The following is a 17,725-nucleotide window of genomic DNA, read 5'->3' on the forward strand; positions in this document are numbered from 1 at the left end:
ATAATTTAACATTGTATCCCCAGTACCTCTCAGTGACTGATACATTAGCAAGGGCTCAATAAATAGTTGAGTGAATGCATAAACTTCATTTGATTGGACTGTGTGATCATGTAGATTAAAAACCTCACAAAGAACAGAGACCTTCAGTGTCAACCTGTGAGCCTTAGAGTCGGTTTTATTTAGCACCAATTTAATCTCTCAAGAGGAGAAGTGAGGAACGAAGACTGAAATTTAGCCCAAGTTCGTAATTCTATTGATTCTATAGATTGGATAATTAAAGCTGAATTTTCACAAACAATCATGGAACACTACATCAAAAATTAATGAGGTACTGTATGGTGACTAACATAACATAATTTTTTTAAAAAGCTGAATTGTTAGGTATATCACTTTGGGCAGGTCATGTTTTACTCAAGGCCTGAGTTTCCCCACATGAATCATGACATTCTGGCATTTTGCAATGATTTAAACTAGTGGGTCACCGTTGAGAGTGCCTTACAGAATCACACGGGGAATTTTTAAAAAACTATTCATAACAGCCCCATCAGGATCTTTGGGAAGGAGGTTTGTGGCCTACATATTCTGAAACAATCCTCCATCTAGTCCAGTACGTTCTGTTGAGGCATTTGGAAACTTCTAGTAATCTTCTGCTTCAGAAAATCACCCAGATCTGTCAGAGATTTCAACATTGAAGTTGCAAACACGTTAGCTCTAGCCACTTTCTTGTTCCTCTTTTTGGATTAATTTATCCATTTCAAATCATTATTAACTTCCAATTAATTCAATTCAATAATAATTGATTTAAAAAACGAAATCAATTAACATGTATCAACCTGGAAGGACTTCCTGAAGGAGATGACATTCCACACAGATTTCTCTTTTATGCACAAAGGAGGGAGGGAAGATCGGGGGAGAATGGAACAACATTAGTAAAGACCCATAGGAAACAGGGATCATGGATTATAGAAGAGGAAGAGAGCTGAAGTCAGAAGGGTTGATGGAACCAAAATGTGCAAGCTTTGTAGGCAGGCCATGCTAGGAAGTTGTGAGTGTATTCTGAGGACAGTAGACTAATGTGATATGAATTGTGTTATAGAGCATCTTTCTGACTATTTTTTAGGAGAAACTGTAGGGGGAATCTGCAGGTGGGCATACCAGAGAGGAGGCTGGTGGGATGGTCTAGTCAGGGCAGGGAGAACAAGGGGATAGAAAGGAAGTAGAAGTGACACCCTGATGTCTGACTTGGGCAACTGACTGGATGAGCACGTGGCAGGGTCAAGGAGGTGTGTGGGGGAGGGACTAAACGCACAGAGAATTGGGTTAGCTGAGATTAACGAACAGGTAACTGGAGACTTGTAAACCCCGCCTCCCAACTTCTCCAGGATTTAAGCGCCTTTTCTAAAACTTTAGGACTACCTCCGGGGCCTCCAGGGGACGCTGTAGCCCCCATGGTCTCTCTAGGCTCGCTCCTGCAGGCTCGCTGGCGGAGGCAGCTTCAGCAAGGCAGACGACATGCGCGTGCGCTCTCTGGCCGGCAGGGGGCGCGCGTGCGCAGTCGGGGCCGGGGGCGCGCGCAGGCCGGCACCGGAAGTGTGCGGTTGCCATGTAATATCCTGGCCGCGCGGGCGCGCGAGGGGCTGAGGCGGCGCCGGCGCGGGCGCGGAGCTGGCGAGAGGGCGGTGGAGGCGGCGCCGACGGGGCCCGCTGAGGCGCGCGGGGTATCGGCGGCGCCCGGGAGCCTGTCGCTTGCGCGGTCCCTCCGGTTCGCTGGGTCCGGGCGGGAGCCCGCACGGTGGCAGGCAGTATGTCGGTGGCGGGGCTGAAAAAGCAGTTCTACAAGGCGAGCCAGGTGAGCGGAGGCCGAGGCGGGGGGAGCGAGCCCCGGGACCCAGGCTGCCCGGAGTCGGGGACCCGGCCAGGCCCGACCCTGGCTCGGGAGGGGGCTGCGGGCACCGAGGGGGCGGCGTTGGCGCGTGTTCCCCGCTGGGTGGGGAGAGCCCAGGAGGGACGGGGGCTGCCCACGAAGTGGCCCAGGCCCTCCCCGCCATGTGGGCTCCGGTCTCCCCGAGAAGGGTGGGCAGACCCCTGAGAGGGGCAGAGATGCACCCGGAGGTTGACCCGGGACATGGACCCCTCCCCTCCCTTCCCTGTAAAAGGGCAGGGAGTGGGGAAGGAGCAGGGGAAGAAACACTCCTGAGGCTGTCGACACGGGACTCTTGCCAGAGAGCCCAGGGGAGGGAAACTTGGCGTCTGGAGTAGTTCTTTAAAACAAACAAACGAAAACCCCTTTTGATGGACCCGGTACAAAGTTGGGAAAGGGTAGAGTGAAAAGTCCGTTTCCGCGTCCGGCCCCTCAGGCATCCAGCCCCTCAGGCATCCAGCCCCTCTCCCCAGCGGCAAGGACTGTCACCCACGATTCACATCCCTTTCCAAAGATATGTTACACCTTTCCTTTTAAAACACACACGGACGCGGTGGTAGCATAGTCCACATAGCTCTTTGTGCTTCGGGTTTTTCGTTAAATGGTTTTGGAGATAACGCTAGAGCTGGAATTCACCTCGGGTCGCTTTCTGTTGTGGAGGGACGTCCTGGGCACTGTGGGGTGATGAGCGGCATCCCTGGCCCCACCCACTCGATCCCAGGAGCACCCCCCCCATCCCGACACCACAAATATCTCCCTGTACTACCAAATATCCCTGGGGGAACTCCCCTTCTCCCCTTAGCCAGAGCTACTGCGCTAGAGCATACCCCTAGAGTTTCTTTGACCTTTATAATGGGTTGGTGGTATTCCAGTCATCTATTGGGGACTGGTTAAATTTTAACCAGTCATCTATTGATGGATGGGTAGATTGTTTCCAGTCGGTTTCTGCTGCAAACGATACTGTAGTGAATAGCTATTGAATATCTTTGCTCACAGGTGGGATTGGACTTACGTGTTAAATTCCCAGAAGGGGGATGCTGAATCCAAGAGTATAGTGTTTTATGGGTGACGGATAAGTATAGGTTTTTTTGGAATGTCCAGGCCCCATTGCTTGTGAATCTGGTGAAAGCTGTGGATCCACTCTCCAGAAAACTGGGCAATGGGGGAATTCAGTTTATAGTTTCAGATCCACGAAGTCCTAGATTCCTTGAATCCTGTTGGTTCCTGCATCCCAGATTAAGAGCCTTAGGTATGGAGTCTGTGTGGATAGACTCCTCGGAGGAATGAGCGACCATCTTAGGGATGGTGTGGTCCCTGCTGGCAAACTGGGCTTTTCCCACAATTTGGAGAAGTTCAGTGGGAGGGAAGAGAAATGAGTCCACAGTAACACAGCTGGTACCTTTTGCCCCTTGATGGAAAAAGTCCTGACCCCACCCTACTGTTTTATCTAGGGCAAACCCCAGATGATGGCTAACCCCTGGTGGAAGAGAAACTTAATCCAGAGGGGTTCTAGGATTATTGCTGAGAGTACAGCCCTTTGCCCCAGCAGGATAGAATTAAAGGGACCTGGCCCTGGGTTAAACCTTGTCCGACAGGCACCAGATCCCCAGGGCTTGACCAGAGCACCTGGGGATGGTGCTTACTGTCTTGGACCTTGATGACCTTGATGTAGTCCCTCCTGCAGGAGAATCCCTCTCCTCCCAACCCCCAGCTCTCAAGGCCCATGCTGGAGGTCCATACCCCATACTGTCCCAAGCAGACACACTCTGCTAGAGGCACTAGCTAGGCCGCTCCGGCTGGCCACCAGAGCTTTTGGTCTCAGGGGAAAGCAGGGTGTCCTGCATTCAGATTTGTGAGAAATACATTGAAACCTGGAAAGCACCGTGCAGTGTAAGCTGCTGGTTCAGATCGATTTGTGATCTCGCCATTCTGAGGCCCATCCCCAAAGAGCTGCTGCGATGGCCACATCCTACTTTGGGAGCGGCTGTCTTGGCCTCCTGATCAATCCTCTGCTGAGTTGTGCTCTCAAGAATCATGCTGGCTGTGCTCCATTCTCTTCTGCAATTGTTTCCACAGGCCCCCAGCATCTCTGCTGTTTATCCAGACGTGTCCATCTCCTTGTGTGTTTCTTTTCTTGTGCTCAGTACACCTCTTTTAATCCTCTTGTCCTCAGAGTAGGGTCGGCTGTTGAGAGTATGAGGCAGTAATTAATGTCTCTTGAATTCTCACCATATGAACGGGCAGTATGCTTTCAGCCACTGGTCTCATTTATCTGGCACAAGGGTAAATGCACTCCCCTTTTTACACAAAGCAATGTAGGGATATTTATATCTTCCTATAGGACAGTGGTTCTAAACCAGGGCCAGTTCTACTCTCTAGGAGACACTGGCAATATCTGGAGATATTTTTGGTTGTCGCAACCTGAGTTCCTATTAGTATCTAGTGGGTGGAGGCTAGGGATGCCACTCAACACCCTATAATGCACGGGCAACCCCCACAACCAAGAATTATCTGGGCCCAGATGCCAGTAGTGCTGAGGTTGAGAAACCCTGCCCTAAGATTTGTGAGAAGTGAGAATAATTATACCAAAACAAAAAATCTCTCCTGGGCCATTCTTGTGATAGCCGCCTGCTTTTCTTTGTTTTCAAAACATGGATAACCACATATACATAGATAGACATGTACATAAAACTCAGCATCCAGATCCCAAGTTGTTAGAACCCCAGGGTATCTTTTGGCATCTGGTATTTTTAAGAAGGTATAAGCTTGCATCGGTACTTTTCAGCTGGGGTAACTAACCCTTCCTTCCCCCCCCCGCCCCTCCTCCGCCCCATGCGCCCTTTCAGGAACATTTGGCAATGTCTGAGACGGTTTTTGGTTGTCACCAGTTGGGGAGAGGGCGGCTACTGGCATTGAGTGGGGAGAGGCTAGGGATGGTTGCTAAACATCCTATAATACACAGGACAGCCTTCCCCACAACAAAGAATTATCCGGCCCCACATGTCAGTGCACCGAGGTTGAGAATGCTTTGAAACAGGTTCTTGATTTCAGAGGCTTGTAACAGTGTTATTTCTAAATTGAGAAAAAGAAGTCAGGTGGATGTGGGAGAGAGTGGGGCATGGAGAGGCTTGATTCCTAGCAATTGAGGCTGTGATATTAATTAAAAGTTTCTGATCTCACTGATGATACTGGTAACAAACCAGTTATTAGTATCTGGCAGCATCCTGGCAAATTCCATGCTAGTTCATCTCTGGTGCAAGCGTTCAGGTCTTGTATAAGGTCAGTTTGGGCTTGCGTGAGAAGTTTGTGAGCTTTTACTTGTTCAGAACTGGTTGCTACTGGGCTGAGGCCTGCTGGGCTGAGGCCTGCCGAAGAATCTGTAGAGGAAAGCGCTGGAAGGAAAAGACGTCTGTCCGGGGCCTCAATCCTACCGCCCACCTGGTACTTCTGCGCATCTAGAACTGGAGGAGATGCTTTAATCTGAGTATTTCTGGAGGACTAAGGAGGGTCAGGGGACCCCACTAGTGAGATCCAAACTCAGAAGTTCATTTCTCATTGTGGTACGATGTTAATTTCCAGGCCTAAGCTGCTCACTGGTTTCTGATAATTCTTGTGGCCAGGCCAGGTTTGAGAGTGTAACTAGGGATAGATCTGGCAGCTGCCTGGAATGCTGGCTTAACTTTTTTTCTTTCTTTTCTTTTTTCTTTTTTTCTTTTGGCTTGAAAGGAGGGAGAGAGTTTGAACTGAAAGATTGGTTCCATCAGAGCTAGGAGGAAAATTCATGACTGCCATATCACACAGCTTTGAAGTTCGTTGGATGCTTGCTAGGCTCTTGGGTTTGTGCCTAGGAGGAAAGATCAGACTTCCTTTGAGAGGCATGGGGTGGGGAGTGGGCTGGGGCACCCAGGACCCCAACCTGTTAGAGTAAGTAATATCTGGGGGACGTGGCTGGTATTTGGAACGTCAGCAGGTACTACCTGCTCTGACCTATTTTTAAAACCTTATTGTGTGGAATTGGGCTTTTGATTTCCCAGGAAAGGGTTTGGCCTGTTAAGTAATAAATGTGGAATAGTCTTAGATACAAGAGTCTGGAACTTGTAGCTCCTTCACCTGAGTGGAATAAAAGCATGGAACCTGTGTGCTGAGAAAAACAGGTGACAGGCAAAATTGGGTCCCTGCCCCAGGCCCTTGAGCTCAACTGCTGCAGGCTAACTTCCTGAAGACCTTCTGCCTTGGGGCAGCAGACATGGGAATGGCTTTGGCTGTTGGCGATATCCATGTGTGATGGGAACTGGATTAAGTCCAACTTTGCCGGAAGCAACTCTGCTGACTCCCTCTGTAAGAAGACCCTTGAACTGGCAGTGTCCCTGAGGGACCCTGGACAGAGATGTTCCCATCCTGCTCCATCAGTAGACAGGCCAGGCTGCTCTTCCCAGCTCGGCTTTGGGTCACCAGCCTGGTGTTTTAGGCTGGACCGTGGAGCTACAGAACAAGTGTGAGACTGCTCTCCCCCAAAGGATCCTGGGACCTCCTGGAACCCCACCACTTCCCAGGCCTGTCTGTAAAACTGGGTTTGCCCGACCGCCTTCACAGGACCCACTGTTCACAGTCATGGAGGCACTCTGTAACCAAGCAGAATCCTATATTCTTGTTGTTAACAAACCAGGACCAAGAGGGCATCATACTCGGATTCTGCTACCCGTGCCTGCCAAACATGAGGTGGCAAGTTCCCCTCTGACTCAGAACCCTGTGTTTATTAAAGACCTGTTAGCGTGCCTGGGTGCACTTCTCCCTACTTATCTGGCACAGTGTGAAGGCAGAGCCATAGGATACTTAATTATAGTCCACGTGCCACTGAATAATGGCCTGTGAGGTTAAGGATTTCATAGTGTCTCTCTGTTCGGTTTCAAAAATTGGGGGCTGTCGCATTCCTGAGACCCCAGAACTTAGCGAGTGAACCGGGGATACAGTGCTGTTTATCCCCGCACCCATCTACCCAGCCTTCCCTTTGTGGAGCCCTCTGAACCTTAGGTTTGCAGGCCTGAGCTCACCGGTTGGCCCCTCAGATGTCCATATGCGCATCTGCTCGTTTTTTTCCTCAGAGGAAACACTTGGCTCTGTGACCAGGACCACTCAGGCCTGCCCTTTGCCTCTGGAGAGCCCATCCCATGGCCTTTGACCCAAGGACATAGGCCAGTTCTGCTCTGGCCTATCTCCAGCCCTTCTCCTCTTCTTCCGTTGTTGCCAATATTTTGATACTGATCCAATCTGGGGAAACTTAGTTTTTGATTTGGGCCAGCTTCCTCCATAGGATTTCAGAGGCAAGTGTGCTGCACGTTTTGGCACTGTGGCAAGTTGGGGGTGGGGAGGTGGCCAGAGGAAAGTCAAGTAGTTTTCTGTTCCTGATTTCCAAGGCAGGAGGTGAGATTTGTAAACTGTAGGATGGTTTGATGCTGAAGCTTTCCAGCAACAGACCTTTTCAGCCCCAGGGGGTTAGAGATCTGGAGGCCCATTGAGGCGTCTTTACCCTTGTACTCAAACCCTAATGGCTTTTTCTGCCTGGTGAAGTGTTAGGGGTGGCTTTTTCTGGTTCTTTTTCAAAGCTGTCCCTGGCAAGCTGGATGGAGGAGTGTGTCAGATTGGCAGCAGCTGGTTTCTGTCTTCTCTCCTCTTTGCTCTCTCCTCTCCCCCCTCTCTCCTCTCCCTTCCCCCCCTTCCTCCTCCCCTTCCTCCCTTGCCTTGTCCCTGCCCCCTCCACCCCCCCAGCTGCTCACAGGGCTGGATTTGGCAGCTGCTTCTACTGAGCACTGCAGTTTGGGTACATTTCCGCTCATTTCCTGTTAGGCAGTAACCAGGGTTCCACTAACGCAGGATCCCAGAAGGACAGCTCCATCTTCCTTTTCCGCTCAGCTCCTAGAAAAAAACCTGCTGACTAGGCCCAGAGAGGGGGGGGTCATGCGGAGACTCCCAACCACAGCAGGAAAATAGAAGTGTGATTTCCTCCGAAGGACCTGACTCAGCATTGGGTCACTGCCCAGCTGCTCAGAGTTCCACACCTGGGAATCAGGCACCTCCAGTGGCGTCACTTCCGGTGCCTGAGACCACTAGCCCAGTGGCCACTGTCCCAGCAGGGCTGGCAGTCGTAAGGGGTGCTATCCTAGCCCAACCATGCAAGGTATCCACTGAGTGTCAGAGAGGACACGGGCTCTTCTCCCGGGCTCAGCAGCCCTACCTGCCTTTGGTAGATGAACATTCAGTTCACCTTCCATGTCCCTTCAGCCTCTGCAAGATGTCTCCCCAGCCCCTGGGCACTCAGAGCCCCTGTCTTCCTGTCTCTCTGACTCCCGCGTAGCTGCCTTCCCAGTCGAGGACTAAGATTGGTGTCTTTGTCGCTGGATCCTAAGTCTTTGCGGGCAGGGCCCATGTGGTTCTGCCACTGCTGTGTGCCCAGTTGAGCCCAGTCCCTGGCCTGTCCGGGGAACTCAGGAAGAATTGGATGGATAGATGGACAGACGGACGTTTTCACACTAGTGAGCAAATGGTTGCATCATGGGTTATGGGTGCAGATGCCGAGCTGTAGTGTCAGCATGCCTAAAGGAAGCAGAGCAGAAAGGTGAACATCCCCAGCTGACCTGGCATTCAGGACCTCCTGGAGCCCCACCTGGTCCCAGTTTTAAATCCCACCTCTTCCCTTCATGGGTGGCATAGTCCAGTCCGACCAGTCTGCCTGCCGGCCGGGCTCCTTTACACTGCCTTATGCCTCACCTTCCGCATCCCAACCTGGTTTCTCTGTCCACTTCCTGTTTACCCTGTAAAGCCCTGTTTGTATCTCCCTTTATCCTTACCCTCTCCTGTGGCTGCCCACTGGAAAGACTTCTCCATCCTCTGAGCATCTGACCCAGTGCTCTCGCGCCCACGTGCCACACACCAAACACATCCTCACACCAGAATGTGCTTTTCTGCTCATCAGACCTGAGCTCCTGATGGAGCAGGGCTGCCTGGTGGCTTATGACAGGCCCAGGGCCCCCTGGGTCATGGCTTGCTGACCAAGTTGTCAGAAATGGGGGGCTCCTTCTGAGTGGGAGTGGGGCAGTCCAGTGACAGTGACAATAGCCTCCTGCAATGTCTCTGGGGGTGGCTCCTGCTCAGGCCCAGGCAGAACCCCAGGGAAGCAGAGTGGCTAACAGCCCTCCATCAGGAACAGGTCCAGCTGGTTTAAAAATAAGAAGTCAAAGCTCAGAGATTGTTCCCCTGGCTTTGGCTTGGCATGACAGTAAGTGCACGGTTTAGCCGATACTCTCAGGGAGTCCCCAGCCATCACCTGGGCCCCTAAGTCACATCTCTTTCACCAGTGCCCCTCCTCCCAGCCCTACTTTTTCTAAAGTGCAACAGTTGAATGATGAACTTTCTGTCATTTGGGGCCTCAGCCCCAGGATTGAGCAGCAACCCACATTCTTAGGAAGCCCCGCGGGAAGGAAACTGGGAACTTCCTGCTCCTTTTGCCCCCCAAGGCTCCCCCTGGCCCCAGCCACTCACCTTCCCAGACGAGGCCCCATGGCTGCCTGGGGGCAGAGGGGCAGGCACCCGTCAGCCTGGAGGCCTTGGCCCATCAGAGCCATGATTGTCTGGAGGTGGACACCTGGCACTGGCCCTTCAAGGCCCGCCTTTGTGGTTCACAAGAGGGCAGCTGAGGGAATGGGGATGGGATTTCTTCATCCCTGAATCAAACCCGGCTGGTCTAGGGTTGACCTTTAGCTCCTGAGAGTTGAGAACCGTTGCTACAGGTTAGTCTCTAGCTGCTTTCTGCCCTGCGCAAGGCAGCATTTCCCTCATCTTTGTGAAACGTAGGAGCTGCTGCAGCTCCGCGCTGACCACCAAGTGGGTGTCTGGGTCAGGGCCCTGAAATGCGTGCAAGTGATGCCCCACGCCAAGGTGGGCTGTGAGGAGGTCCTGGACGCCCCAGTCCGGATGGCTTTCTCGCCCAGCTTCGGCCTGGGACGTCTTCACAGCGGAGTCTGAGCCATCTGTCTCGGGCTCCCCGCGAGGTTCCTTTCTCTCCCACAGCCTCAGGGACCCCTGAGTGTTCTCTCCCGTCCTGCGCTGCCCCAGAGCATACCTTCAGCTCAGGGTGGGCAGGAGGTGCTAGCAGGCCCCTCCTGTTGAGTAGAGCCTCTCTACCACCTCAGGACAAGCGGGCTTGGGAGTCTTAGGTGGGAAGCTGCAGAGACAGGAGGAAAGTGCGCTGGTTCAGGAGGGCGGGGAGAAAGTCCTTTTGCCCGGTTGCCTCCATTGTGCTTCTGGAGTCCAGGAGTCCGCTCGGCTTTCCAGCCGAGTCCGCAGGGTTGACCTTCTTGCAAAGGTCACCGGGGTCGCTCCCGGTGCACTCGCCAGGCCCCGAGCCAGTCGGTGCTGGGGTGCCTGGGGTGCTGTCGAGGGCCCGTCACTTCTCAGGCGCCTTGGTAAGGTTGTTGCTGCTGTTATTAGCGTTCCTTATTGTTAATCACATCCTTATGTCATAACCATTAACGTGTGTACATTGATCTGCTACGTGGAGTGACACACATTATGTGTTGTCCATAACCATCATCTAGCTAATGTTAAATTATAAGTGTCCACGTAAGGTTGTGTATCATCCACGTCTTGTGTTGCTGTATCATGAAGTGGTTCAGACACAGGAAAAGATATAAAGAAGGGCCACCATAGTAGCCACGCGCCCACAAGAGTTTCACTAAAACATGGGCACTGCAGTCACAGGCAAAGCCCCTCCCTGATTTACACCTTTACTGCCCGTGAATTGTCACCAGAAGGTGCACGGTGTTGTTTTGCAAGTTTACCCCTCCAAATAGTGTCGCATGGTTATTTGGTGTAAGCCACTCTTTTTGCTCGGTACCCTTCATGCTTCCCGTCCACACGCACATGTGTAGCTCTAGCGTCATTGCTCAGCTGAACAGCTTTCCCTGGCGTGACTGTACCATCCCCTGCCAGTGGGCATGTTTCCATGTCTTTGCTCTTTCCAACCGTGTGGCAGTGAGCACTCTTGCAGATGTCCTCTCAGGCATGTGTCTGAGAAGTTTTCCAGACTTACACCTCATTTAATGTAACTGTATAGGTTTTCCGTGGTAGCAGCATGGAAAAAAAAAATCGTATTCAATTTGCATGACCTCAAGTCCCGGGCCCAAAGCTGGCGGGAGTCATGTGTCTGAACACTCATAAGGGTGATATTTCAAGTGTGCTCTGCGGTACCGCCCAGGGGCCCTGGCCAGGATGCTGAGTGGGTGGGGCGGAGGCTCCCCAGGCCTGGGGTTAGCTGGGGGGTGATCCAGGGGGGCCTGTAGCTGCAGCCGGCACCCAGAATCCTCTGTCTGCCCCATGTCCTCACAGAATTCATTTGTTCATCAGCCTGTCAGTTCCTCAATAGCTGTGTTTTCAGTTCTGTTCTCCACAGTGAGACCGAGTTTGCAGAAAGCACCTGGCATCCAGCCTTGTCGCAAAGGGCCACTTGCGCTAGTATATACAGTCGAAGCTCCCTGATTGGAGATTCTGTATGTGCCTTCACCTGTTCGCTGGTATTTGCTTGTAGCCCCCAAATCAGTACTTGGGGCACTTTGCAGTAATTTGCAAACATGTGCAGAGGGGCAAACAATTTTGAGTCTCCCGATGTGCTTGTTCCCTGCTGAGATGTGTTTCGGCTCAGATTCTTAACCAGTGTCCTTGCAGTATATTTAAGTGCCACAGTTTTTTTCAATTTTGTGCTTTTTGTGGGTGATTTCGCTGTTTGGAACGGCCCCAAGCACAGAGCTACAGGGCCGGCTCGTGTTCCTGAGTGCAAGAAGGCTGTGTTGTGCCTTATGGAGGAAACCCATGTGTCAGATGAGCTTGGTTCAGGAGGGGGTTACAGCACTGCTGGCTGAGTTCAGTGTAGATGAGTCAATAGCGTGTGTTAAATAAGGTGTCTTTAAACAGAAATGCACGTGACACAAGGTTATGTATTGATTGGCTGTGGCCAGAGGCTTACAAGAGCCTAACCCCGTTGTTTCCCCTAGGAGCAGTGGTTCCATATTCAACAGCTCAGTGTTTGCTGCGACTTTCTAGAACAGAACTGCTATGGACGAGTGGCGAGACCCACCTGCGGTTCCTGTGGCAGGCAGGGTGACTCGCCTTGCTCCACAGAACCTGTCTGTGTGCTGCCTTGGTGTGGGGGCCTTGTCAGTGGGAGCCAGGGTGTGGACCTGGAGATGCAGAGATCACTTGGAATTAACCTGGTGGGCCCCGCTCTAGGGATCAGGGCACTTAAAGTCATATTCCTCTCCCCTCTGTGGTGAGAGGGAGGTGTGACTGCAGAGCAGAGGGCCCAGGAGAAGGGAGCGTGGCAGGTCGGCTTCGCCAGCTTTGAGGACAGGACGGGCCACAGCCAAGGAATGGGGGCCGCTCTAGAAGCCAGGAGAGGCACCAAAAGCCCCAGCGCTCCTAGACGGGAATGCGGCCCTGCCAACATATTGGTCTTAGCTCAGTGAAATCCATGTCGGACTTCTGACCTCTTTAAGATTTATTTTTGTATGTTGTATGGTGTCACGTTGTTTAACGTTTTGTGGTGTTTGTCCCTGAGTTTATAGTAATTTGTTTTGGCAGCCGTAGGTCTGCACGGTCTTAAAGCCTTGCCCTGATAAAAGTTTTCAGCTCTGTCTTTAAGGTGTGGGTGTGTGCGCACATGTGCTCGTGTGTTTTATCCTCCGTGAGCTCTCGCCTCCAACTTGATGGCCGAAGTCAGCCAGAAAATAGGACTGGTTCGCTTGGCCAGGTTGACTTCTGGGTCACCGTGCTGAGAGCAGGTCCCCCAGCCATCTTCAGGTAAAGGGCTCTGTGGAGGGAATCCGAAGCTCTACAGAAGTCACTCCCTGGTTCCTGGATCCCATGTTGGTGACTTAAAAGCTGATGGACTGATAGGAAGTCCTCCATCACCATTGTTTAACATGAATTTGAAAACTGGCTCCATGTTCAGGTTTTATGCCCAAAAACCCTGTTGCCCGTCTGCCCCTCAGGGCAGCACCTTGCAGCAACACTGTGGGAGAGTCTGACCCACGCTGGCTCCTGCTAACTGTGTAGAAGGAGGTTGGCGGGTCTCAAGTCCGAGGGCCCCTTTCTTCCCATTGTGGAGCCTGGAGCTTCACACCAGATACTCTTCGCTTAACGACCCTCTCATCTCTAAGAGGGACCCTTCAGGACCCCTCCCAGGCACCTGTGTCCGTGCCAGGCCTCAGCTCCTCTGTCCTCTGCATGGGCTCAGATTCCGTGTCCTCTTGTCTCTGCCTTTCTTCACATCATGTGCCTTTCTCCTTTCTGCATCAACTTATCCTTCAAAGCCAAGTTCAGGGTCATCTCCTTTGTGAACAGTCCCTGGTTCTCTCCCCACAAGGAAGAAGTGGCTTCTCGCTATAGGTCCCTTAGCATAGACCCTTCTAGTAATCTTTTTTTGTGTGTGGTTTTATTTTTGTGTGTGTGTGGTTTTATTAATCTTTTTCCCTCTACTATACCTGGCATTTATAATGAATTGTTGAATGAATAGGGCAGCCTTTTCAAAAGGGGGGAATCTGGGGCGCCTGGGTGGCTCAGATGGTTAAGCGTCTGCCTTCGGCTCGGGTCGTGATCCCGGGGTCCCCACATCGGGCTCCCTGCTCAGCAGGGAGCCTGCTTCTCCCTCTCCCTCTGCCTCTCTCCCTGCTCATGCTCTCTCTCTCTCTCTCTCTCTCTGTATCTCTGTGTCTCAAATGAATAAATAAAATCTTTAAAAAAAAAAGGGGGGGGGAATCTGGCCTTCTGACTTTGACCCCAAATGTTCATCCCCACTCAACAGAGCAGATCAGCTCCAGGCAGGAGAGTGTCCCAAACATGCATGGTGACTAAGTGATTGGATTAGGGCTGATAGAGTAACACAGGATCCTATGACCAGGCTTGCAGGAAGGAACCAGGGATGATTCCCAAGGTGATGACCCTGGATGCTGGCTTTGCATTTGGACATGGGAGGAAGAAAGCAAAAGAGCATACAGGGCTTCCTAGACAGGCAGCTAGAGCGAGTGCTGGAGCCTCAGGGCTGCTGGCTTGCCCTGTTATATTCTCCCCCCGCCCCATTCCAGGAGCCCAGAGACCGTCTATCGGTGGGGTCTGTCCTTCCCGGGAAGTGGAGGCAGTCCTGGCTGCTAGATCAGCATCACGAGGTGGAGAGGGATTTGAATGCTCTTACGGCTCCTGGCTTCAGAAGCAGCAACACCAGACATGTATCATGGGGGTGACAACAGAGCAGGAAGGCCTGGGGAGAAAGACCACCAGATTGGGAGGCAGGGTTCCTTCTCTCCTGCAAAACATAAAAAAGCATTGCTGAGGAGTACTGTGAGTCAGAATAGGACAGCCATCTTGGCAAATGCAGCAAGACCCCCCCATCCCCAGCTTGTGGGCGTGAACTCTCATTCACAGAGTGTAAGCGCCTCATCCAGGAGTGTATGCACACACCAGTGCCATCTGAAGGATGGGGAGAATAGGCATCTCAGGTGGGGGGGCTGGGGGCAGGAATCCCATTAGCCAGGATAGAGGGTAGACCTCTGCTTGGGGGTGTTCAGGGTTGGCCAGCAGGCCACCTTGGTTGCTGGGTGAATGCAGGACGAGGAGCGGCGGCCTGCAGAGGGGGGGCAGCCAGGTTGTGACATGGTAGCAGTTGTGTGCCAGGGCCTACCCTCCACTGGGGGTTTCCTACCCGCCGTCTTCGTGCAAACCAAGTCGTTTCATCTCAGTGCCCTGTTCCCTCCCTTTCCCACAAATAGAGCTTCAGAGTTGTATATCGCAGGGGCTCCTGGGTGGCTCAGTAGGTTAAGTGTCTGCCTTCAGCTCGGGTCAGGATCCTGGGGTCCTGGGATTGAGCCCCATATCGGGCTCCCTGCTCAGCGGGAGCCTGCTTCTCCCTCTCTCTCTCTGTCCCACCCCCCTGTTCCTGCACTCTCTCTTGCTCTCTCTCACTCTCAAAGAATTGTGTATCACAGCTGCCCATCAACAGATAGTCTTGGTGCTGTGAGCTTTCTGGAGTCAAGGTCCCGTTACTGATCCCTTGGAGTTTCTGTTGCAAAAGAAGAGCTAGTAGATCAGCCTGCTGTGGACGCAGTTTTTATCCCTGCCTGGCTCTGTGTGGTCATGTGTGTGTGGGACCATGGATCCCTCAGGAGGTCTCCCAGGAAGCCTTTCACCCCATCCTGTGGGCCACCTGGCAGATCCTGCTTCTGGACCTTGCCCGAGTTGTGGAACGCTGCCCAGCTGCCTGCACACAGCCCTCTGGCCGCCTTTCCTCAGGTGGCCTGCCCCGGGGTGAGCAGCAGGTGTGTACCTATAGTCTATGGGCTGTTTTTTTTTTTTAAAGATTTTATTTATTTATTTGACAGAGAGAGACACAGCGAGAGAGGGAACACAAGCAGGAGGAGAGGGAGAAGCAGGCTTCCTGCCGAGCAGGGAGCCCGATGTGGGGCTCGATCCCAGGACCCTGGGATCATGACCTGAGCCGAAGGCAGACGCTTAACGACTGAGCCACCCAGGTGCCTCCCCCCCTTTTTTTAAAGATTTTATTTATTTATTTGAGAGAGAGGTGTTGCCTGGGTGGCTCAGTTGGCTAAGTGTCTGCCTTTGGCTCAGGTCATGATCCCGGAGTCCTGAGATCGAGTCCTGCATCTGGCTCCCTGCTCAGCGGGGAGACTGCTTCTCCCTTTCCGTTTGCCCCTCCCCCTGCTCCTCCTCTCTCAAATAAATAAAATCAGAAATAGAGGGCGTGCACACGCAGAGCAGGGAGGAGGGGCAGCGGGAGAGGGAGAAGCAGACTCCCCACTGAGCAGGGAGCCTGATGCAGGGCTCGATCCCTGGACCCTGGGATCATGACCTGAGCCAAAGGCAGCCGCTTAACTGTCTGAGCCACCCAGGCGCCCCTACTCTGTGGGTTTTAAAGCACGTTCATGCCTGAGTCCCGGAGCACGTCGTCACCACCTCCCATCTTAGAGTTGAGGAGACTGAGGCTCAGCAGAGTCTGCGTTCTTGTGTAAAGTCATGGCCTGGTAGGCAGAGGTGGTGCTTGTTTCTGCTGAGAGCCCCCACCCAGTAGCTCCCGGAGGGCAGGGTGTGCATGCCAACATGAATCTATTTACTGTCTCAACGAATATTGGTCGCCCAAGCACCTACTGGGAGCCAGGCCGGTGCTGCCCTCCCAGCTCCTCACAGTAGCCGCACTGCCGACTGGGGTGTCCTGGAGCGGGGAGGTGGGGCAAGGAGGTGGAGCCAGGCTGTCCCAAGTGGCATTACTGGAATGAAGATGAACCCTGAGGGAGGAGAAAGGGCCCCTGAGACCTGCACTTCTGCATCGATGGCCTGCGGCAGGGTCCCCGGGAACCTCAAAGTGCTGGGGCTCGGGTGCTGACAGCTGTGTGTGTGTGTGTGTGTCTGTCCGTCCGTCCGTCCGTCCCAAGGGAAAAGTTTTCAGTTAGCAATAATCGCGCCTCGGATAAACCTCATTGGCTACGATACTGCCACTGCGCAAAGCTCCCTCCGTCCCAAGGAAGAACAGGCCTGGTCACTAAAGGGTGGGTGGCAGCTGGGGGGATAGGGGCAGTTTGCCCCCGTGACCACCGCGGACTCCCTGCCTGACCCAGGCAGCTCCTTCCTCCTCAGCCCTGTTGGTGTCCTCATCCGTGCTGAGGTGGCTGGACAGTGATTTTGAGGCTAGACTCCTTCCAGCTCTGGCCTTCCAAGACTGATTCTGCAGTTGAGACAGGCGGGTGCCCCTGGACCAGTGGGGCGGGGGGGGTATGGTTGCAAAAGTGGCCAGGCAGGGTGACCGAATTTCGGCATTTAGCACGTGGCCCCACTTACAGCGCCGGTCATTAACCGGCAGCAGGGGTAGGTCAGCTGTGCTGAGGGCTACTGACCGCTTCACCTCTCCCCGCTTGCCATGTGCTGTCCTAGGGTCAGCACCTGCCTAGGAGCTTATGTAGCCTCACCTGAAGAAACTGGTCTTGTCAACCAAGCCTGTTGTCACCGCCCTGATAGGACAGGCGAGCCATAGAGCCAGGTGACAGTACGTTCCTCAGCACCCACTCAGAGCTGCTGCCTGAGCTGGCTCAAGGAGCTCCATGTCGGAGCTCTGCCAGCCTGGGGATCCACAGCGCCCTGAGTGTGTGCTGCCCCAAGCTCCCCAGCTCCAGTCTGGCGTGTTTCTGTTTGGCCTTTAGAGGCTGTTTCCTCTCCTGTGTCCTGGCCTCCCGAACCACAGACTTGTTGCTTTCACAAGGGTTCCTGTCAATGAGAAATCACGCCACTCCGGGAAGGGGGATCCTCTGAATACGAACAGCCTGGGCCTGGCTAGCTCAGATTTTTTTTTTTCTTTGCAAATTTGTTTGACCCTTGGCTCTCTGGTGAGGGAGCCAGCCACGGGCAGACCTTGGGTGGAGAGCAGGGAATTGGACCGGCAGCCTCCAGTCAGTGCCAGCCTAACCTGGATTTCCCACAAGTGGGTAACAAAAGGAAGTTGGGGATGTGGAGGCATGCTGCCATCCAGCTAACCCCAGGAGTCTGCTGCGCTCTCAAAGCCTCGCCGCCGTGGAGTGGTGTATGAGGTCATATCAAAGTGCTTCTGTCGGTGATGGGGTTGCCCACTTCAAGTTCACAGTCCAATGGGTGGAGGACCATAAAGAGGTGGGAATGAGGCAGATGACTTCACAGAACAGAAAACACAGCCCAGGGGGAGCTGGTCCAAGGTGAGGTCTGAAGGGGGCAGGGACTTGA

General features: G+C 53.1%; 1 protein-coding gene and 1 pseudogene across 1 annotated transcript in view; one reads left to right on the forward strand and one right to left on the reverse strand.

Annotated features, from left to right (window-relative positions):
• Window positions 1-1,626: 1,626 nt before the first annotated feature.
• SH3GL1 (SH3 domain containing GRB2 like 1, endophilin A2) overlaps window positions 1,627-17,725 on the forward strand; it is a 31,901-nt gene continuing 15,802 nt past the window's right edge. Inside the window, exon 1 of the mRNA XM_021705334.2 lies at window positions 1,627-1,849. Within this exon, the coding sequence (XP_021561009.1) occupies window positions 1,805-1,849 (45 nt within the window). The 5' untranslated portion in view covers window positions 1,627-1,804. The remainder of the gene's footprint in view (window positions 1,850-17,725) is intronic.
• Window positions 16,402-16,485, reverse strand: LOC123326887 (annotated as a pseudogene).

This window comes from Neomonachus schauinslandi, chromosome 1 (genome assembly GCF_002201575.2).
Source record: "Neomonachus schauinslandi chromosome 1, ASM220157v2, whole genome shotgun sequence".
NCBI lineage: Eukaryota > Metazoa > Chordata > Mammalia > Carnivora > Phocidae > Neomonachus > Neomonachus schauinslandi.